Raw genomic sequence first — 24,810 nt, forward strand, 5'->3', positions numbered from 1 at the left:
CACACTATTGTATTTTAATATTTTGTTGGAAGCCGCCCAGAATGGCTGGGGAAACCCGACCAGATGGGCGGGGTATAAATAGTAAATGATGATGATGATGATGCTCATTCTTTAACAATCTTTAATAATCTAGCCATTGTGTCTGATGCACTGGTAATCTCTAGACAGGACTACCTTAAAGTGCTCTATATGGGGATTCCTCAGAGCTGGATCCATACACTGAAGTTGGTGCAGAATGCTACAGCAAGGTTACTTGGAGGTGTTCTATCAAATACATATTGAACTGCTCCTAAAGGACCTGTATTGGCTGCCAATAAGCTACCAGATCAAGTTCACATTTTGGTTTAAACCTATAAAGTCTTGAACAACTTGGAACCAAATGGCTGGGGAAACCAAGCCAGATGGGCGGAGTATAAATTATTATTATTATTATTATTATTATTATTATTATTATTATTATTATTATTTAATTAGGATGCCTGCAGGAGTGCCTTGCTTTCTGCTGTCCTGTCAGAGCATGGTGCTTTGCTGTAGAGACTCTCTTATTGTGCTAATTTTGATTGGCAGCAATTGGGGTGGGGGCCTTCTCTGTGGCGGCCTGCTTTCTACTGAATCACTTGACTTCAGAGTTCTGACAAGCGCAAGGGAGAATATTTTGGCACTTGTTAAAAATTTCCCTTTGAACTCAAGCCTTTCTGGCATTTCATGTCAATAATTCATTAATGGTGCCCTTGACTTAGGGCTGCATTTTATTATTATTGGTATATTAATGTATTGTTAATTTTCTGTTCATTTATGCATTCATTGTAATTTGTACAGTGTCTTGCTGGTATAAGATGGTTTATAAATACTTTGCGTAGATGTAGATCCACTGAAATTAATTTCAGCTGTGTCTCCTCTGAGAACTTAGTTGGATACAACATTTTTGCGAATAGATAAAAAACATTTTTCTTTTGTTCATTAGCCTTCATCAGACATTTAACAGAATCTATAATGTATGTAGAGGTGCAAGTGTCATGTCCAACCTACACATGTTCATATTTAGTTGTTCAGACCACTTCTTCGTATGTACAGTTGGTATATACATGTTATAATGAACATTAGTCAAGGGCAGATCCTATTGCCATAATGCCACCCTGTACATGCATTCATTGTGAATGATGGATGATTGAAGAAGGCTAGCTATTATTACCACTGTTCATAGAGGTTTCTATAAAAATATGAAAAACCTGTTCACCAGTGGCAAACTAAGATGACTGTGCACACAACTATTGGTTCCTCTTTCAGACTGCCTTCAGTTCTCTGGAAGCAAGCTATAATCTGTCTCCAGCCCAAATGGGTTCACTCCTTGCAGCAAAAAACATGAGGAAGAGGCTTATTTCTTGCAACTGACAGTTCAACACCATGAATTGCAGTGCTTACAGAAGCCCACATCAGTACAGCAACTTCACAGGCAAAAAACAACAAAGATTTCATGAGACAAAAGATCAGAAGAAAGCAACCCAAACATATTAGCTTCTGAAAACATGTAAAATCTGCTTGTTCCCACAAGCATGCCTGAACAAGACTGAAAGTCTATAATTTCCTGAAAAATGATCTTTGTAGTCATAATGGCTAGTTAGGAGACCAAGCACTGCCAAAATATGGTAAAATAACTATAAAACTCTTACATGTAAAAAAACAAGCTGTTATGCCAAGCCTACAAAATGTACTGAATTGAAGTGAGGAGTCATTTTCATGCGATGACCTCTATTATGAACTCCTACATTCCCTGTGCAACCTGGCAGCAAGAGAAGAATAAAAATATATGTTTGGGGAAAACAAGGGTGAAGGAATGAAAGGGCAGGAAAGAAAAGGAAGTAACTAGACAACTGCAGAATGTGAAAGGCAGCTCAGGTTAATAACAGAGCATGCCTGGATCAAAAGTTCCATCCAAGTTGCCCACACTAATATTGTACGGATATGTTAAAAGGGATGATTCATGAGTCCTTAGTACATAATTCATCTTGCTCTGTTCATACTTTTAAAATGTTTTAAATATTACTTTTTATTTAGGTTTATAAAGGGAACAGAAAAAAATATGACCAATGAAACACTGGAAAGCTTTTCTTTTTAAGGAAATATTTGAGTTGTTATTTCATTATAGAAATGAAACTAAGTGAAATTGTGGTTGTAGTGAGATAGATTTATTATTGATGGCAAACATTTATTTTTCTTTGTACATACATAATATTAGTAATAAATATTTTTCAGATTGTTTCTCGGATTATTTCAAATAAAAATTCTTTATTCTGCAAACCAATAACATTTTTGCAATCTCGATATAAACTCAAATAAACTCAAATACACCAACCAAAACAACCTGAGCAATATTTGTGGTTATACTAAGTAATCCCAGCTGTATAATATAAGCAGTTGCCAATATACAGAACCGTTGACATTTCCCCAGCTTTTTTATTTTATTAAAAATACAGTATGCATATATTGGATTAGAAATAAAACACACACAAATCCTTACTTTATCTTATTTTCTCTTTCTCTCCCCTCCACTCCTTTGGGGCCATGTACTTTCCAGTATTCATAACTTTACACACAAAGCCATTCAAGGAACACATCCAACTGCTTATTACATCAGACTATGCTTTCCACTGTCTACTATGTTCACTTAGAAGTCTTATTTCTAAATTGTAAGAATGTTCATAAGAAAATAAGAATGTATTGTGTGTTTGCAAACCCTGAAAAAACACACACACACAGACACACACACACACACACACCGTACTTTTCTGTGTATAGGACTATGTTTTTTTACTCTAAAATAATGTTCAAAATCTGGGCTCGCCTTATACATACACGGATAGTATCTCCCCCCATTTTATTAAATCGGAGTCCCTAAAAACGGGGGCAAAAAGCACTGATCATTTTATATAATTAAATAGAACGAACATAGATGAATATTGAATAACTTAACACAAAAAATATTACAGCCATGGGTGTAATCCTGCTGGCCCCTCAGACACAGAACAATATCCTATAGAAGTTACTACAACAGCTATTTCCCTGCTGTGTTGCCTCTCTGCAGGCTTACAGCATACTGTTAGATGTTTCTCACTGTCTGCTAGTCTCCACACTCCAAGTTGAGGCCTTCTACACCTGCCTTAGAGCACCTAGAAAACTTGTTCTTCTTCAAGGATCTACGTGTTTGTTCCAGGACTAGCCAACGCACTGGGCTCCTGAGGCAGAACAAGCTGCTGCATGCTCCCAAGTGAAGTGCTGAAAGTTTACTTTGGATTCTACTGACTTGCTGCACACCTGGCAGCATATTAGCAGCTAAACATGAATACAACACATTGCTAAACTAGCTCCTAAGGGTTGGTGCAACATTTGTTCTATGCATGTGAAGCCAGTAAGGTTTTACCTTGTCCTACAACTTCTGAGAACCACCTCATGAGAAGAGAAGACTCCCTGGAAAAGACCCTGATGTTGGGAAAGATTGAGGGCACTAGGAGAAGGGGATGACAGAGGACGAGATAGTTGGACAGTGTTCTCGAAGCTACAAACATGAGTTTGACCAAACTGCGGGAGGCAATGCAAGACAGGAGTGCCTGGCGTGCTCTGGTCCATGGGGTCACAAAGAGTCGGACACGACTAAATGACTAAACAACAACAAAATACTCATATTTTCTCACTGGGGAAATCCAGAAGCTAGTAAATTGATGAGAAAGTAGAGCAATGTTAGACTTCTCTCCATTCCAAATACTGGTAAGTCAGAAAAGAAGAAATCTGGAAGTAAAGACTTGAGGAGCTAAGCAGTTTGAAATGTACAGTCTGAGCAAAATAATATTTCTGGTTTTCAGGCATTTTAGCTTCTCATGCAATCAAAAATGAAATGCCAGTGAAAAATTATGCTCCTTTACTGAGATGGGCAATACAGTAAATTCAGAGAACAAACCCAACAGAATATATGTAGATAAGATCTATGCAATCTAGTTGTTCAATGAGCTGCATCTAGCAGATTAGTCTCTACTTAGCCTTCAATACTGCTTTCTAAATTCAAAGCATAAATACTGTAAGTCGCCTTAAGGGTCAGCCTACTGATAAATATACAAGGCCGACCACAAAGAGCATCCACACAGCATAGGTCAATCATTATCCCATTTTGTCTGAGGAATTTCAAGTTCACTTAAATCTGATAACTGAGCAGCTAGCTCTTTGTTAATAAAAAGTAATGATTAAGTTAAATATCTTGCAGACATATTATACCTAAAACAAACACTCACTCAGCCTCTGGCAAAGAATGATGCTAATTATAGGATTGACTCAAGAGATGAAAGGTTTCTTCTAGTGCTAACTTGTGCAGAAGGCTGGTTAAGAGAAATACTGACATTCTCAATCCCTGTTGTTCAAATTAACACCTTCTTCACCCTTTCCACATAATAAAGTTAAAACATTACAGACTATTGGTATAATCCTTTTAGTTCATAAAACTCATGTTTCTACCTTTGCTATATGCACCAAGATGTGCCTATTAGGGGAAATGGAAGGACTGTGTATGCATCCTGTATCTCCTTCCAGTTTGACCATGAAGGAGTGCGGCTCTACGGTCTTAGAGCAGAATGGAGAAAGTTGAGCCAGGATATCAGAGACCTCCTTTTAGACAGAATTAGGCTCCCTCAGAGGTCTAAAGAGGCCCAGGCTTCTTCCCCTTTTGAAGCCCATATCCGTAATAAAAATAAAAATGACAAGTCAACACACAAAAACAAAATAAGGTAACCCCACCACTTCAACAACCAGAACAAGAAATAAAAATGATATGTATGACAGCAAGTCTGAGAACAAAACTCACAGGTAGGATGGGAGAAATTTGGACAACTGAAACTCCTTGGATTCTCACAATTTTAGGCTGCAAAACTAACCCACATACCTGTGAGTAAGCCCCACTGAATTCGAAAGAACTTACTTCTGAGTAGACATGGTTAGGATTTCTTTAATCACACTGTGAGGGAAGAGGTTAAATCATACCCCACACCCCGAGATAGGCCACAATAGCCATAAGTGGTTTATGAGAAAGAAGCAATAAGACAGGGATTTGTTGTGGCCTATATGTATCTTCTGGGCTCAATATATGTATCTGAGTAATTAATATGGAATCAGGAGAGCGCAAAATATGGTCTGAAGCTCAACATCAAAAAAACCAAGATCATGGCCACTGGTCCCATCACCTCCTGGCAAATAGAAGGGGAAGAAATGGAGGCAGTGAGAGATTTTACTTTCTTGGGCTCCTTGATCACTGCAGATGGTGACAGCAGTCACGAAATTAAGAGACCCCTGCTTCTTGGGAGAAAAGCAATGACAAACCTAGACAGCATCTTAAAAAGCAGAGACATCACCTTGCCGACAAAGGTCCGTATAGTTAAAGCTATGGTTTTCCCAGTAGTGATGTATGGAAGTGAGAGCTGGACCATAAAGAAGGCTGATCGCTGAAGAATTGATGCTTTTGAATTATGGTGCTGGAGGAGACTCTTGAGAGTCCCATGGACTGCAAGAAGATCAAACCTATCAATTCTTAAGGAAATCAGCCCTGAGTGCACCCTGGAAGGACAGATCGTGAAGCTGAGGCTCCAATACTTTGGCCACCTCATGAGAAGAGAAGAATCCTTGGAAAAGACCCTGATGTTGGGAAAGATTGAGGGCACTAGGAGAAGGGGACGACAGAGGACAAGATGGTTGGACAGTGTTCTCGAAGCTACGAACATGAGTTTGACCAAACTGCGGGAGGCAGTGCAAGACAGGAGTGCCTGGTGTGCTATGGTCCATGGGGTCACGAAGAGTCGGACACGACTAAACGACTAAACAAACAATTAATATGGATAAACAGGAACTGACTGTTTATTCATATTAATAATCCACAATTATACATAATAAACATAACTGTATTTATATGCCAATGGAAAGAGATTCAAACACAAGAGGAGTTCAGTTTTCAGTTTAAACATTCCTAAAGAAATTGGAAATTAGCCAGCTTCATGTACGTTGTACAATATTTGAATACCACACAAAATATCCCAGTCAGAAAAAGGCACATTTTTTACAGATTGATCAGGAAGAATATATTCTATCTTCAAAGCTTTGATGTACGAATGACCTTTCTTTTTTCTCCATCAAGGTAAAATTAAACAAGTAGTGTGAATAAACATGTACAAAGCTGACTTGCAAAACACTGAGTATGCAGCCTGCTTGATAAACGTAATGGGGCAACCCTGGGGTGCACTGTTTTCAGTCATCTGGAGTCTCCTCAGGAGGGTGAGGCCTAGTCAGAGAATAAAATACTGAGGCAGCACTTTTAAAGGTAATTTTAAGAGAAGCTGGAGGGAAAGAAGTCAAGCCAGTAAGCCAAAAGCATGAGTAGCAAAAATATGTTAGCTGATTGTCTCAGAGGTGCTTCAGAGGACTTCTGAGCTCCAGGGAAGGAGCAGTCTAGACACAATTTTTTTTTGGGGGGGGGGAGGGAACTCAGTATGATGCATGATAAATAAAGCACCTCGGTTGTCAAAAGAAAAGCACTGACTTGTGTTTTTTAGCCTCCAAACAGGGCTACTTATTAACAAGGGAGTTTGGTGAAAATAATGGGGACAAAAAGACTTGGGCAGAACATTTATTTCAAAGTGTGTCCAGCTGAAATCAACGTGGATGTATTTTTTAAAAGAAAATAGAAATAAGAAACCAGTAGGAATGGGTAGTATTCAACTTAGATTGACTCAGAGTGTGGTAGTTGCCCTAAGGGCTATAATGAATGTAATAATGTGAACCCCTATAAATCCTAGAATATGCTTCTAATAGAGAAGTTATGGTAACCTGTTGTTTTATGAAACTGATGATTTCGTCCCCCACTGGGACAGAAGGACAGCTAATATGTCAATCACAAACATACAGCTCATAAGCTAGAACTTAAGTTGATACATGGTACACGTAACACAGGTTCCCAATATGCACACTAACACAATGTAATAGATCATGGTGAGAATCAAAGTTTGGTTAGCAATGCTTATTGCGCATGCGTATTAAACATGAAATGAGATAATGATGTACATGATTGGTTAAAATTTAAATTCTTTGTTTGAAATGTTATAAATACCCCTGCCCGGACCTTTGGGCAGGGTTGCAGTTTTGCGAAAAAGATTCGACTGTAACCTATTGCTTTGCAGTAAACAACAATGGACTCCTAAACTCCTTGTCTCTGAGTTTTATTGGCGTAACTCAGAAGATGAGCCATTTTTGGCTTACAACAAGAGCAGGCCCAGTGAAATTAATGAACCTAATTTAGGCATGCTCATTAATTTCAATGGTTCTGTGAGTAAAACATCATCCAATGTTCTGAACATGTTTCTGTTATACAGACACAAACATTTCATTTCTGCCTAATGCTCTCTCACACCTCTTTCTGCCTGATAGCTCTGAGAGGCCAGGCAGATGAACTAGCTATAATCTAGGCATTACAAGGTTCTGAAGTGTGTACTGATTGATATGGAGAAAGCAACTAGCTACAAACACAGGGAAGAAAAAAATAGGGAAAATTCTCTTCCTGTTGTTATTAATTGTGCACAATTAAGTACAACAACAACAATTTATTATTTGTACCCTACCCATCTGACTACTTATTTCTCTATTTCTTTAATGCATTGAGCTACTCATTTTCCTCCCTTCCTTTACTGATAATACCGTATTATTTTTCCTTTTTTTTCTTTCTTGACTCTTGAGTCTTGATACAAAAGGATTAATGCTAATGCAGAAGTCTCTAAGAATACCTTTTACCTATTTACGCCCTGAGGCAATAGGCTGTGTCTTTGACTTTTGGTTACAGGTAGGTAGCCGTGTTGGTCTGGATCGAAGTAAAATAAAAAAATTCCTTCAGTAGCACCTTAAAGACCAACTAAGTTTTTATTTTGGTATGAGCTTTCGTGTGCATGCACACTTCTTCAGATACAGTGAAATGGAAGTTTCCAGGCACTTATGTAGAGAAGGGGTGGGGAGGGGTGGGGATGGGGAGGGGGGATCACTCAGAAGGGTGGTGGAAATGGGTGATTGACTGACTGATAGCTGTTGATGACCGCAAACGACTGCAAATGGTTTTGCATGAAAAAGCAAGGGTTGAGATGGCTGAAGATCGCTTATCATGTATAATGAGATAAGAACCCGATATCTCTGTTCAAACCAGGTCCCTCCATGGTTTTGAGCTTGGTGAATTGCAACTTATCACCAAGCTCAAAACCATGGAGGGACCTGGTTTGAACAGAGATATCGGGTTCTTATCTCATTATACATGATAAGCGATCTTCAGCCATCTCAACCCTTGCTTTTTCATGCAAAACCATTTGCAGTCGTTTGCGGTCATCAACAGCTATCAGTCAGTCAATCACCCATTTCCACCACCCTTCTGAGTGATCCCCCCTCCCCATCCCCACCCCTCCCCACCCCTTCTCTACATAAGTGCCTGGAAACTTCCATTTCACTGTATCTGAAGAAGTGTGCATGCACACGAAAGCTCATACCAAAATAAAAACTTAGTTGGTCTTTAAGGTGCTACTGAAGGAATTTTTTTATTTTCTTTGACTTTTGTAGACCTTTTGAGGAAAACACTAGCAGGAAGGGAGGTTTGTACAGTGAACAAACTAGCCATTCATTGTGCCTTATTTCCTTGAGAAAAATATAAAGCCACCAGTGACTGGCAGGTCACAGGGGGAAAGTAAAAGGGAATACTAATGTCACCTAAAAGATAATATCTCTACTACCTGCAATTAGTAAAATGAATTCTAATAAAATACAAACCTGCTTCCTAACCCCCATAGTACAACCAGATGGATCCAAAAGGAAGCTGGAGAAAAAAATGCAACATAAATGAGCATCATCCATGAACAGCCAACATGGAAAGTCTACAGCTCTGTGACAAAGGACATGCTATGGAAGCAGAAGGACCCATGGTGCAATTCACAGCATTACTAGTTCAATTTATTTATTCAGTTTCACATTTTAAGAAACCCTCTAAAATAAACATTTAAAAGCCCATTCAACTGGCTTTTAAGAGCCCTTGAAAGAAATACACTTTTCACTTTGCACCACACACCATCCCACTATCACCTTGCAATCTAGCTAACAGCATGAGGAAGCCACGATGGAGCATGATCCTCAAGTGCACTGCATTTTGTCACTTAGATGACAAGTGACTGAGGGAAATGAGAAGAGAGAGGGATGCCACCTTTTTCTCCTTTGCTGCTCCTGCACCCAGCCAATTCACCAGGTAAAGAGATGGAAGGGGAATGTTTGAGGCACATGGCTCAGGCAGGGGCCGATGGAGGTAAGCAAACCTTCCCCAAGGCAATCAAATTTTATTTTGGGAAACTTGAGCCAAACCAAGGGGAGCCTTGGAAGGTTTGTCCTCTCTCTCTCTCTCTCTCTCTCTCTCTCTCTCTCTCTCTCTCTCTCTCTCCCCCACCCAAGGTAAATGGCAATGTTGTGGAAAAACTAGTTGAAGTCAGCTAGGTGCACACTGTGCTTTTGGCTAGCATAGGATAGGCCTTAGGAAATGAGCGTATAGAAATTTTGGCAACACTGCAATGAATAGTGAAACTGTACCATGTACAGCACCAAGGTCCATATAGTTAAAGCTATGGTTTTCCCAGTAGCGATGTATGAAAGTGAGAGCTGGACCATAAAGAAGGCTGATCGCCGAAGAACTGATGCTTTTGAATTATGGTGCTGGAGGAGACTCTTGAGAGTCCCATGAACTGCAAGAAGATCAAACCTATCCATTCTGAAGGAAATCAGCCCTGAGTGCTCACTGGAAGGACAGATCCTGAAGATGAGGCTCCAATACTTTGGCCACCTCATGAGAAGACTCCCTGGAAAAGACCCTGATGTTGGGAAAGATTGAGGGCACTAGGAGAAGGGGACGACAGAGGACGAGATGGTTGGACAGTGTTCTCGAAGCTACGAACATGAGTTTCACCAAACTGCGGGAGGCAGTGGAAGACAGGAGTGCCTGGCGTGCTATGGTCCATGGGGTCACGAAGAGTCGGACACGACTAAACGACTAAACAACCACCACCATGTATTTCAGTGTTGCTGGTGAAGCAGAGGGCCTCTGAACTGGGGCTACAGAATTCAGTTCTAGTTTTGCCATTATAAGAGCCATATTGATTGATTTTATAAGTTGGGATTTTTTAAAAAAGGTCTATGGCACTTTATATGACTCTTCCAAAAATTCAGTGCAGCCCAAATATAAGACTACTGCTACTCCATTCCAGGCAGCTCACTAAATACAGACCTATGTAATCTGTTATATACTAAGTTTGGATCCTAGAACAATAGGCAAGTAGGATCCTAGAATGCAACAACTGATTTGCTTGCAGGAGAAGACCAATCAGGCTCCAGGAGGGAAGCAGAATCAGCCAACCAGACGGCACTTGTTGTGTAAATAATGTACAGTCATACCTCGGTTCAAGTATGCTTCAGTTTGAGTACTTTCAGTTTAAGTACTCTGTGGACCCGGAAGTGTTTACTTCCGAGTTCCGCCACGCATGCATGCACAGCAGTGATTTGTGTGGTTTGCGCATGCGCAGAAGCGCTCTATTGGCGCTTTGCACACGCATGCTGTTACCGCCTGGATGAAGTACTTTTCGGGGAGCGAATGCCACCCCGGAACCAATTAAGTACTTAACCCGAGGTACCACTGTATATCTCGTTGCTCAGTCCCAGCTCCTGCCAACCTAGCAGTTCGAAAGCACATCAAAGTGCAAGTAGATAAATAGGTACCGCTACAGTGGGAAGGTAAACGGCGTTTCCATGTGCTGCTCTGGTTCGCCAGAAGTGGCTTTGTCATGCTGGCCATATGACCTGGAAGCTGTCCCTCGGCCAATAATGCGAGATGAGCACCGCAACCCCAGAGTTGGTCATGACTGGACCTAATGGTCAGGGGTCCCTTTACCTTTACCACTCTATATAAAAGCATGAGGTTTGGGGGGCATCCCATTCACTGTTTTACAGGGCAGTCTCGAGCAGGTTGTGCGCCCTGGCGCTGAGGGGCGGAGATCGCTCCGGCGCCCCCGGCGTCGCAGGGCGCAGCATGGTTGCGCCGCCCAGCCTATTGGCCCGGTGCCCTGCGCCACCGGGGGATCTACCTAGAGCTGGCCCTGCTGTTTTACAAGCTGCAATAAAGAGCATGAAGTCACTAAAGGACTCCAAGTATATTTCACAATCCTACCTGAATGTGATAGAACAGCAGAGTAACCAACATAAAATGCTGCGAAGACTCTCTTCTAATCAGACTGATATAAAGCAATAATTATTTTCCACCTTTCCTTCAAGGTGCTGTAGAGGTTTTCCCTCTCCCCATTTTATCCTCACAACATTTCTGTGAGGTAGGTTAGACTGAAATATGGTGAAATGGGAATTAGAAACTTGATCTCCCAGGCCCTAGTCCTAGAACTCTAGGACTGCAGTCGGAAGCAGTGTCCAGGCAAAAATCAGAAAATCTGGGTGAATGGCAACAGATATGTTGTCAACTTTGCCACAAAAAAAGCTCAACTTTGCCACAAAAAAAGCTCAAAGCTCAACAACTTTTGTTTCCAGATTTTCACTTTTTGAAATGTGGCAACCCTAGCTACTACATCACACAAAGGGCAAATATGATTACAATATCTGAGGTGACATTTATTCCTCTCGTAACTAAACACTAATAATGTATAATTAAACCATTAGTGATGACAAGGCATGCTTTTAAAATTCAATTTAGTTGCAACTGATTGTATTTATCAAACTGATTTCACTTGTTTAACATTCTTATTTAATAAGCAAAAGATAAGTAATAAACTGCTTAATATTGTTATTTCAGCTTTCTAAAACCTCTCTTGCATGCCAAGCTTACCTTCACTAAAACCGCTATATATACTTGATATGTGGCAAAACATTTGTTTACAAGATGATACATATCAACCTCAGAATTCAAAATGCTGGGAAAAATAAACATCACTGCTTCATATAAAAATAGTATTATGGAACTGTATGTCTTGCAAACACATTATGTGAAGATAAAAGACTTTATCACCAGCAGTCAAAAGTGATGGAATAGAGAAACACACAATGTCTTGATGTCGTGAAAACAGGGAAACTGTACTAGAAGTTACAGGGAGTCAGGAAACTAGACATGCAGCTGCTGTTTTTGGCAAGAGCCATGTGTTAGGAAAACATCTTCTGGCCTAAAGTTCAAAACACTGCTATAGTTCAGTTAGAAAATCTTGCAGAAAATCAATGGTTTTTTATTCCAGACACTGAAATATGAAGCAATCAAAAACTGTGGAAGAGCAAATGTTTTATACAGCTTTGCACAATTGGGGGTGAAAATAAGATTAGCCCACATCTTGACTAAAAGAAGCTATGCAAAATAGGCACTGCCAGTGAAATCGTTCAGCTCTCATTCTCAATGAGCTATTTTTGCTATTTGCTATTTTTTAACCATTCTGCAACCAGTCTTGGAGAGCCAAGACTTATCAAGGGCTTGATTATTATTTTTTGTAATTAATTCCATCTGATTTTCAAAAGTTTTAAATAAATAATAAAATCCACCAGAAGATAACGGAGTAAAATTAAATGCAAGGTTTTCTGTACACTTTCCTACCTTTATTAATAGTTATTCCTTATTCCCTCTCCTCAAGAAAGAAATAATTGAATATATTGTACATTAATTTAGTGTTGTTTTAATTTCTGCTTAAAAACTTGCACTGCCATTGTACAATCAAATTTCTCTGTAAGTAAATGCAAATATTTGGACTTGCTATTTTGAATGAATTTGAATGAATAGGCTTCAGTTGCTATTATCATATGACACAGAATTTTTTGTTTACCCTATAAAGTTTACCTAAGAATGATAACAATTCTCTTGGCCTTTTACACCCCTTACTTGATCATTACAAAATCCTTTCAACTTTCTGATGGTATTTTAACAGCTCACAAGCAGGTTTTCCATGAGTAAATATTTAAACCATGTTTTAAAGAGGTCTACAGAGAGAGTGAAGATGAAAGCTAGCCCTGAAATTTATAGCCAGCTGGGTAATAATCAACTGCTTCCAGCATTCTGTAGTCCTCATTAATGCCCCACCATATTATGGGATTTTAACTCTGGAAGTGTAGCCTCAACTTGTATTCAAGAGCAAACAAAAATTTGCCAAAGCATACACATTGTGATTAATTTATATAGCCACATAACCTTAATATTTGCAACTTTTATCTATTTGAGATAAAGAATTAGCAGTGTACAAATGTATGCTTAATACTTGAATGAATTTGAACTATTATGCAAAACATATGTTCTTACTAAAAATGCATTATTTTATTCACATATTACTATTTTATTTATTATTTTTATTGCACGTATGTATACTGTTCTTCACACAAATAAAAACAAATTAGAAAACTGCACCATGAAAGGCATCAAAATACTAGAAAGATAGTTTGATACCAGAACTCATTATTAAACAGAACTACAGATGTATTAAACAGAACGACAGGCACTGTTGGTTCATGTCAATATTAAAACATAACACATGTGACCCATAGCAAAATGTTAGCAGTGTGGGACACAGCCATTCACAGTTCCAGTTGGTTAGCCATGCCCTTCTGCACACTACTCCATTTCATTCTTCCTCTTGCCATAAAAAGAAGGCATCCATTAAAACCACAAGGAAGCAAGGGCATACAAACAACTCCAGGATTATCCCAACCGCCAGGTTCAGCTTCAAATCTGGGATCGTTCTGCTCAGAAGTGAAGAAGAGCCAAAGTCAACAAGAACAAGGGCTGGGAAACCACTCTGAGAGAAACAATTACTGGTTAACATGCTTGAACACTATTCATCCATTTGTGGCTGAAGCTTGCACCCCATTCTGCAAGGGACAAGGCTCTCAAGTACCAGCAGTTCTGCCTGGGGAAGGGCTGCCTAGTGTTTGTCCCATGTTAAGACTTGGGACAGTGCACTGGGAAATCAGCAGGGCCTAGGCTGGACAGCCTCTTTTAAAAGGCTAGGATTATCAAGCAGTTTTATTTTAGTGATATTCCATTTGCTTTTCCAGGCGAGGTATTTGTGGCAACATATCAATTTCAATTATCAAATTCAATTCAGCTGTACATGTTCAAAAAACCCCAAACAAACCTGAATTCAATATCATACTATTTTACTGTCAGGAGCACTTACAGTGAGGTTCATAAGGAGGTGGAGGGTCACCACAAGGAACACATTCCATATCCTGAAAGCCCCCAAGCTTGGTTTTTCTATAGAATCTGAAAGACAGAGGAACAGATCACACATTCCACATGATGTCTACATAATTTTAATAGCAGGACAAATGGATATATTTCATAGATATGGGAAGAGTGTACTGTACCTAGAGAACAGCTCTGAAAAAAGTGACATCATGCAGTAAATCAGTGACTAAGTTAAGAGGATAAAATCCAATGTCTATTAATACCGAGGACAGATATTAAAGTTCTCAATGGGAGGGGGAAGAAGGGAGCAATGAAACCAGCTTTCCTTTTAGCTATTTCCCCACCACCATTTGTTTCACAGTACTAATAGTCAATTTCCAACACTGCATCACTAAAGAACAGCATTCTGAGAAAGGTTCTGATGAGTGTGGGGACCTATACAACATTCCAAACAGTTTATGTATGGAATTTCTGCCCATCCCCCCCCCCGACAACAGTCTGTACATAATGATAAACAATGGTTTGCTGTGTTATGTGGGTGAGCCTCTATAAACACCATGTGAAGCACTAGGCTAGCATACTCTACCATCTGTCTTCCCATGCAGCTGGGAGGAGCACTTCTACCAAGTTTCAATTCAAATAATCTTGGGTTAACTGTTATGTACAAGCTGGGAACTGTGATTCATGGAAAATGGATTGTTAAACAACCATCTTAATAAATTCATGGTTTGAAGTTTGCTTGTTTAGCAACTAACCATTACAGTGATACCTTGGTTTACAACCATAATCCGTTCCGGAGGTCTGTTTGTAAACCAAAACAGATTGTAACCAAGGTGCGCTTTCGCCAATGGGGCCTCCCAATTCCCCCCCCCCCCGTAATCTAAAAATAATGGGTTGTAATCCAAAAAAAGGTTGCAAACTGGGACACACACTTCCGGGTTTGACGTATTTGTAATCCAAAATGTATGCAAACCAAGACATATGCAAAACAAGGTACCACTGTATATGATTTAATGTTTTTAAAGTAATGGTAAACTGAGATTCTTTGAAACCAAACCTGGCAGAAATCCTTCTTCCAGCCATAGAACAGGAGTGGAAAGGAATAAATAATAGAGTTTGAAACTTTGTTTAGGGGCTCATGGAGGCTCATCCACATATTTTTAAACCATGGTTTTGTGTATATGCAAACATAAGACCAAGTCTTACATTTAACCATATATGAGAATATTTTAAGCTCTTGTTCTGCAGCTGTGGTCACTCAGATAACACAGATATCTACCTTTTTAAAAGTAGTGCCATCTTTCTGATAAAATTCTACGTGTTGTGCTGTGAAATAAACCAACTGGTTCAGCACTAGCTAAGCATGGTAGCATGAAAATTAGAATTTTTCATGTCCGAGTGATATTATGTTTACAACTTTTTAAAATGACCATAAAAGCATGTGGAATACAGTAAGACTGAAATTTACATTGGGTTATGTTCTGGGGATCGTGCCTAAAGCCAAAATTGTGTCTAGTCAAAACACACTGGGTTCAATGGCAGGTGGGATTGCCAAAGTCTTTTTTTCCTGGATGCCCACCCCCTATTTATTTATTTGCCAAGTGTGTAAAGCTGAATGTGCACAAGCTAAATATGCATAAATTGAGGGTTTACTGTACATGTGGTTAATGGATTTCATAGTGCTGAAATAACGTAATGTTTCTCATTGAAGCACTGAAGTATTCATCAAGGACATGAAATCAGTCCTGAAGATATAATCAGCAAAACAAAAAGGTAGAGTCATCAGTCTATGATGGGAAAGCCAGCCAAGTCTCAGACTGTAGGGTTTTCTAAATCTGAACTGTGTTGTACTAACCCTGCAGACAAGTTATTTCTAGTTTCCTTGTGATTCCTTAACTCACCCTGGTAAGCAGTCTCCACAAACAGCATTGCTGGTAGCAGAACAATTGGCTTTCTGAAATCGATTTATTAGAGCGCAGTCCAAACATGGTTTGCACTTCTGAAAGCCCCTGTCCTCCTTGAATCTGTTTGGTCTGCATGTCATGCACTGGGCATCCTCCCCATATCCAAAGCCACATTCCTGTAGGGATTAACAAGCAAGAACACACTATTCAGAAATTTAGAAGCGTGAATAAAGGGAGATTGCAAGGATGAAGCAAAGACTCAGTGTAATTATTTCCGAGAATAAGACTTTCTAGAGACAAAAGCAATCCTTTCAGCAAGTTCAAATGTGTCTTCCACTACTAATAATCTCCCTTACTTCTATAAGCAATACTTATTCATCTACTTTATTTGAGAAACGGCTAAGCATTTGAATGATAAAGGACTCCATGGTCTCCCACTGCTACATTATTACAGGCTTATGGGAATTATTGAGCTGTCCATTATTAATTAAGCTAGGTACTGTATGTGAAAATGCAGAAGCTCTAAGTTCTTAGACACTTACATCAAAACAGGAAAAATAAAAGCGTATCAAATGATAGTAGCTAAACTAAGAAAGTAAATAACCATTTGCTGTTTGAAATATGCATGTTTCATCTCTATAATAAAGTACGAAACCCTGCTTTTCACTAAAAAGACAAGGCATCATGGATCCAATTTTTAAAAACCCAAATATTAACTACCAATATTAACATGTTTTCAATGTTTATTAGCAACACTGAGAACATAGAGAGGAGCTGGTGCTATGTATTTATAATAGCTAGAATATTATGGTAATTAATTTAGCAAAATTGGAGTGCAAATTACTTTATTTAAGGAATGTGTGCACCTTCCTTCAATATTTCCAAGGTGGTTCACATAAATGATATAACAAATACAATACAGCATCAATGACATTAATAAAATAGTAAAGTAAAACTGAATAAAAACAGCAACATAAAATATACCATTAAGTTAAAATTCTTGAGAAAATAAAAAGGGTATTTGACTGATGTGAATGATACATTACCTATAGCGCTTTGGGAAGTGAATTATTTAAGCAAGGTGCCACTATCAAGAAGGCCTTCTCCCCAGTCACCATTTTAGGGGAGGGACTCATTTTAGATGGCTGGGGAGGGCTTCTGAAGATAAACATGGAGTTTATGTGGGAGTCCACCATGTTGCTATTTCAAAGTGCTCATGCACTGGCGGAGGAAGCCAGAGCGGCACCTGGGGCGGCAAACCTGGGGGCGGGGCGCTGCAATGTGCGTCGCATGCGCAGATGTCGTGCGATGCTGAGTCGTGGGGTGGCCCCCCCGCGACTCCCAAGCTGAGCGCTGCGGCGCCGCCCGGTAAAATGTTTCCCTTGGTGCCGTGGCGGGTGGCTTTTAGCTGCTGCCGCGCCGAGCGAGGCTTTTTACCAGCGGCCACCGCGGTGCTTGGCTTGGGAGTCTGGGGTGCAGAATGTCACCCCCTCCAGTGTGGAACCTGGGGTGACCCGCCCCCTTTGCCCCACCTTGCTACGCCCCTGTGCTCATGATAAAGCCTTACCTTACCCTCTTCCTTGCATATCTTTGTGGCGGTTTGCAGCTACAGTTTCAGTGGAAATTTAAAATGAATTGGTTTCTTCACTGTGTGGTACCAAATGATTAGTGGTCATACAGTAAGCATGATGACATCAAGTGCTATGTAGTTAACCAGATATGGTCCTGTGATGTCACTGAGTTCTCCAGTTGTCCTCACTCTAAAAAGGGAGTGCAAGTGTATCCCATACTTTCCTTTTTTGGGGGGGGGAAACCCTTTCCTTCCTTGCAATTTTCTATTGCCAAAACCTGCCAAGTCTGGTGTCTTTCTTGCAATAATAACCACCAGTATGTCATGACTGCAAATATATTCCATAAACAAACTGCAAGGGATATCTGCATTTATATTGTTCTGGCAAATGGTAGTGGAAAGGGGTGATATCAGGAACAAGAGTTTTAGAAACAGACACTTCTCCCACATCCTTCCCTTAAATACTAGATAAACTTAAAACATAGCATTTTTATATGAAGTAATTTGTTTCTTTTTAAAAAGCATATTCTGAAATGTGCATATTGTAGTTAAGAGTTGCAAAGCATATTGTTTGAAAGAGATAACAAAATGTTATCCAGTAACTGCTTCAAAATAGTTTCTTTGAAAGACTTGCCAAAGATATGGAAGATATGTTTTAAATAGCACATACAACAAACCAGTTTCCTGATTACTATGTTAAAAGCAAGCAAGATGATCTAACGTGTATCTAATTTAATGGACAGAGAATTGGACAGAGTATAATAATTTCTTTAGAAATTATCTATAAGCCTTCAGACTGATGCAAGCAATGAGCTATAACTAGGGCTAAACCCAAATGGCCCCTCAAATTTCACAGGCATATTTGACAAGGCATTAAAGGCAACGTATTTTGAGTGGGCATTATTTTTGGGGTTTAGGAAAACACTCACTGGCGCTCTTGAAGTTCTGTCAGGCTAGTGGCTGCCATTCCTTCCCCAACCTCCATATCACCAAGAAAGAGGCACTGTATTAAGGGAGGGAAACAAAAACAGTGGCTGCCACCTTGATGGCTCTTCAAGAGCTCACATTTCATCAACCACTCCCAAAATGAAGCCTGCTAAAAACTGTGGGAGGGACATGAATCTGACCTTTAGACAGTTTGTAAGTAAACCAATTCTTAACTTACCAAACCTGTGGTCTTTTCCTATGCTGGGGATAGAGAGATGTTTTGGAACTCACAAGGGCATATTTTAAAGGTCTAACAGTCCTTATTTCCACGCTTTAGTTTGCTGCATATTTTGTGATTTTAAATCTCTGCTAAGGGTTCTCTCACCAAAGAGTACTTGCCCCAAACTTAAGATCTTGGCAACCAGGAATTTTAACCTGTATTTTCTTGAACCAACAGATACAAGCTGTGAATTACTAACAGTGTACTGCTAACAGTGACTCCATCGAACAAGGGAAAATGAATTGTTGGTGAATTCCATAACCATGAGTTAATAGTACAAACACACATGAAGTTTATTTCCTCTTCTTCCCTCACTGCCTTTCTCTCCCAAACAGCCCTGTCTCTTCTCCCCCTACTCCACTTTACTGGCTTCTCTATCAGGGCCTGGTCTAGTCATTTCATTGCTAGGACAAGGGTCCACCCTGGAAGATGTCATCTACCAACTGGAGACAGCAGTGGAGGAAGCCACTCGGGCACCTGGGGCGAGCCACCCCATTCCTTTCTCTCTGCAACCACATTCTGCCCCTTCTCAGTGCTTCATGTGACAAAGTAAAAGAAAACATAAAACCCTGTGTATTCTTAAGCATTTGAGTATTTTATTTGGGGGTATCATGCCCCCCCCAAGACTTTTCAGATATATTAATCCAACAGAGAACTGGAGTAGAGGCATAACCTTTAAGTCAGTAAGCCTTACTGACTCATAATCTTCTGCTGCTCTCTTACCAAAATATCCCAGGCCACAAAGGGCTGGCAGAAGGGGGATATGGCACGAATATGAAGGACCAAATGTGATCTTCCCAGAAGCAGCTCCAGCAAGGAAGCTGGACAGAGAATGACAAGTCTTTTCTTTACAGGTACGTAGCTGTGTTGGTCTGACATAGTTGAAACAAAATTTAAAAATTCCTTCCAGTCGCACCTTAGAGACCAACTAAGTGTCATTGGTATGAGCTTTCGTGTGCATGCACACTTCTTCAGTTACACTGAAACAGAAGTCACCAGATCCTGGCAAGAGCTCCACAAGGAAAAACAAACCATTTACCACTCTCAACTGGAGTTACTGAAAAAACAGAAAAACAAAAAACTCTCTTACCTTTCCAAACTACAGGCTACTAATCAAAACAACAAGATCAACAATATTGTCAGTCTCTCACAGCAAACACTCAGCCCAGCTGAGGAACCAGTCCTTTCACGTGGACTATCATTCTACCCTGCCAAATCCCCACAAATGATTCAGTTCTGCGGGGACTGTGAAGCATTTTCCCGCTGTTTACGCCTGAAGGAGTGCTTTCAACACACACAAGAACAAGACAAAGTAAAACAAACAACATATTCACAACATAACATCTCTCAGCCTACTGGGGAACCACCACCCTCCTAACACATTAATGAACAGAACATTGACCACCAACTACCACCGAAAAAATGTTACACAAAAAGGGACTCCACATGGACCCCTCCTGATGGACGTAATACCACACTAGATCTGTACATTGATTGCTTCCACCACAGAATCCAAACGGATGTGACCAGAAAACACCATAGCTTACAACAAAATCTAAACCATGCTGAAAGGAGAGCCATAGATAATCTCAGGAACAACCCAGACATTATAATTAAAGAGGTGGACAAGGTTGGAGCTGTCATCAACATGAACAAAACTGATTACATCCAGGAGGCTCACAGACAACTTTCCAATACCGCCTTTTACATAAAATTGGGCTCAGACCCCACACAAGATACAAAAAAGAACTGAACAAGATTGTTAAGGGATACCCCCACACATCCAAGAACAGATCCTCACAAACACACCAGCGGAACCTCAACCAGGAACTTTCTATCTTCTACCTAAAATACACAAACCAGGAAATCCAGGATGCCCCATCATCTCAGGTGTTGGCACTATTACAGTGGGTGTTTCTGGCTATATGGACTCTGTTCTGAAACCATATGCCATCAGTCCTCCCAGCTACTTATGTGACACCACAGATTTTCTGAGGAAAATACAATCTTTGAATAATCTTCTTAACAACACTATACTAGCCACTATGGATGTGGAATCTCTATATACCAACATCCCACACAACGATGGTCTACAAGCTATAAGGAACACCATTTCAGATAAAATCACAGTGGGCTTTGCTACCAAACTCTGCCATTTTGTCCTTACCCACAACCACTTCAAATTTGGTGATGACCTGTTCCTCCAGATCAGCGGCACAGCAATGGGCACCCACATGGCAGATTTAGAACGCTTCCTAAACTCCTACCCACTCAAACCTCTCTTGTACCTGCGATACATTGATGATATTTTTATTATCTGGCACATAGTCAACAGACCCTGGACACCTTCCACCAGACATTCAATGACTTTCACCCCATCAACCTAACAATGAACCAATCTATGCAAGAAATACTTTTTTTGGACACTACCGTACTATAAAAATACAGGATGGGCATATAGACACCACCTTATACCGTAAACCAAATGACCAACAAACATATCTACATGCTTCTAGCTACCATCCCAAACATACCAAACAATCCATTGTATATAGCCAGGCCCTATGTTACAGCCACATCTGTTCCAAATCTACAGACAGAGACTCTCACCAAGATCTACAGCAAACCTTTTTAGAACTAAAATATCCACCCGATGAAGTTAAACAACAGATCAACAGAGCCAGACTGATACCCAGAGAGAACTTGCTGCAAGACAGACCCAAAAAAGAAAATAACAGAATACTACTAGTAATCACATACAGCTCCCAAGTTAAAACAGTACAACGCATCATCAGAGATCTACAACCTCTCCTAGACAATGACAGTTCTCTTTCTCAAGCTCTGGGAGGAAGACCTTTCATTGCCTACAGACAACCACTCAATCTTAAACAACTCCTCACCCACAATAATACAACCACCAGACTGAACATGGACACTGGTACCAGAGCCTGCAATAAACCCAGATGCCAACTTTGCTGCCACATACACCTGGACAACACCATTACTGGCCCCAACAACATCAAACATACCATCTCAGGGCTATTTAATTGCTCATCTTCTAACATTGTGTATGCCATCAAATGCCAACAGTGCCCTTCAGCTCTCTATATTGCACAAACAGGCCAACCCTTACACCAAAGGATAAATGGACATATATCTGACATCAGGAATCACAAGACAGAGAAACCAGTAGGAGAACACTTCAATCTCCCTGGACATTCTATACAAGATCTCAAAGTAGCTGTCTTATTGCAAAAGAATTTCAGAAAGAGATTGGAAAGAGAAGTTGCTGAATTGCAACTTATTACCAAGCTTAAAACCATGAAGAGACCTGGTCTGAATAGAGACATTGGATTCTTATCTCATTATACATGATAAAGCTATTTTTAGCCATCTCACCCCTTGCTTTTTCCTATAAGATGAATTGCAGTCGTTATCAGTCGTCAACAGGTTTACCACACCTATCAGCCAATCACCCATTCCCACCACCCTTCTGAGTAAGACCCCTCCCCACACTCTCACTATATATAAGGGTCTGGTGACTTCTGTTTCAGTATATCTGAAGAAGTGTGCATGCACACGAAAGCTCATACCAATGACAAACTTAGTTGGTCTCCAAGGTGCTGCTGGAAGGAATTTTTAAATTTTGTTTCAACTAAGTCTTTTCGTGTGAGAACCAAGGCAACAGCCCCCTCCTCATTTTGCCTCCCCAAATCTCTGAGTTCTCTAGTAAGCTTCCACCTGAGCCCATAGGAGAGGAGCAGCAAATCAGCTGGGAAAGGAGAAAGCTGCAGCCTGAATGAAACTCCTGTCCTGCCCCAGCAGGAAAGGGAAGGTATGTTACAAGAACAGCCCATGTTTTGATTTATACTTGCATGTGAAGATGTATCTTACATGTGTATTCACTGTAATATACATGTTCACATGCAAGTATAAATAAAATGTGGTTTTGTTGTTGTTGTTGTTGTTTAGTCGTTTAGTCGTGTCTGACTCTTCGTGACCCCATGGACCATAGCACGCCAGGCACTCCTGTCTTCCACTGCCTCCCGCAGTTTGGACAAACTCATGTTCGTAGCTTCAAGAATGTGGTTTTGGATATGTTTAATATGGAGGCAGTTGTGTACCACAAGAGTCTGGATTATGCAATGGTACGGTAGAAAGATTTGGAAATTAGACAAGGTAGAAATTGGAAGGACAGGTAAAACAGCAATAGTTATTTATTCTGAAGAAGTAGGGAGAGCAGAAAGACACCATTCCCTGAGTTCCACCATAGCCTGCAGGTGTGAAGTAATGGCTTTATATTTGGGTGGTCCTGTTTTGCTTCCAAACTTACAGGCACTTGGCCACCCAAGCAAATGGGAGGAGAAGACTCTGCGCCTGGAGATCTAAGTATCATAGGTTGTCGGACAAAAATCAGGTAAGATTTTAATGAGCAACGTTGCTCTGAGGTGTCAGAAACTGAAGCGCTAATATTTACCATCTATCCAAAGATAAAAGATGAAAAGAAGCAGTTAACCAAGGGAGAGGCTTTCACAAAAGATGGTTAGACAACCATCTGAGTCACCACCAGAATATTTCAACTTCTGTCATGAACTCTCAGTGTACACTGCTTTCTATGGGAAACTTCTTGTCTAAACGACTATTATCAGAATTCATCCGCATTTGGGTTTGTTGTTGTTGAGCTCAAATTAGGCAAACCAACCATGGTTAAGAAAAAACTGCTGGGTTTGACAACAACCCCAAACTTTAGTTTAAAAAAGACACAATTTGTAAGCTAACAACAAACCATGGATTCACTTCTTGGTTTGTTGTTAACAACAGCAAGTTGCCTAGAGTGGGTTCAGATGCTCAAGCAAGTCACAACAAATAATAATTTAGCTTTACATGCAAATGCAACCAGTCCGTAGCATGAAAATACTTTCTGCTCTTCCAAGTGACAAAAAGCACATAGTAGCAGTATTAAACATTATTTATGACACTCATAAGATGCACAGCTTCTCATTTAACTAAAAGCAGTGAAGAAAGGGTGTAATGTTCTTTAAGAATAAAATCTCCTACTAAATTTTAAGTTTGTGGATGCTCTGAGCAAATCAGTTCAAAGAAAGCAGAAACCACAAAGCTTCTGTTTTAACATTTTTACTCCAGAACCAAATACGGCTAAGAATATAATCACATATTTCATGTTTTTGTATAGAAAGGAATGGCCTAAAAGTTATGAATAGCCTCATAACTATATAAAATGACTGCCAAAGTGTATCACAGAATATTGGTTGCTGTGAATACCAACTGCTGTGGAACACAAATGTGAGGGTGCTATTGTGCACATGTCATCTTTGTGGGCTTCCCATAGACATCTGGTAGGCCTCTATGGGAAAGCAATGCTTCATTAGATGGGCCTTTGGGTCTAACCTAGCAGGGCTGTTCTGAAGTTCTTAATACTGGGAATCTAAATATTTTTAACAAAACGCTTGTCATTTCTAAGTGCCATTTCACAACCCTCAGTGACTCAATACATAATACTCAAGTTAATCTCAATAACTGCGAAACATGGGATCAAAAGAAAAATGGTTTAGAGAATGTGAATAAACATGCATACCTTAGACAGTTCCATGCCAGGTCCACATTGTTTGCATAGCATACAGTTTCCATCATGATTCCTGAACTCTTGCTCTCTACAGTCTCCAGTTTCACAAATTACAGTATTTGTCTAAAAATGAAAATATAAATTTAATTAATAGTGCTTCAGTTAATCTGTTTCTATTGGTGTAATCCTACATGTCTTGCTCCTCCTCCCTGGTGCTTTCAAGGTGTTGAGATTGCGCTCCCTGGCTGCAGTCCTGTATGCACTTATTTGGGATTAAATGCCATTGAACGTTTG

General features: G+C 40.0%; 1 protein-coding gene across 6 annotated transcripts in view; it reads right to left on the minus strand.

The window, feature by feature from the left end:
• The window catches only part of TNFRSF19 (TNF receptor superfamily member 19), a 52,989-nt gene that overhangs the window by 9,459 nt on the left and 18,720 nt on the right, over positions 1–24,810 (minus strand). For 4 of the 6 annotated variants that reach the window (XM_035115252.3, XM_088668275.1, XM_088668276.1 and 1 more), the window contains 3 exons: positions 24,529–24,639; positions 16,153–16,331; positions 14,241–14,326 (listed from right to left, as the gene is read on the minus strand). In XM_035115252.3, the coding sequence (XP_034971143.1) occupies positions 14,241–14,326; positions 16,153–16,331; positions 24,529–24,639 (376 nt within the window). Of the gene's footprint in view, positions 1–14,240; positions 14,327–16,152; positions 16,332–18,654; positions 18,729–24,528; positions 24,640–24,810 lie in introns of all 6 variants that reach the window. The other 2 variants (XM_088668278.1, XM_088668277.1) reach the window with 1 other exon arrangement.

Source organism: Zootoca vivipara, chromosome 4, assembly GCF_965207765.1.
Source record: "Zootoca vivipara chromosome 4, rZooViv2.hap1.1, whole genome shotgun sequence".
In the NCBI taxonomy this organism is placed as follows: Eukaryota; Metazoa; Chordata; class Lepidosauria; order Squamata; family Lacertidae; genus Zootoca; species Zootoca vivipara.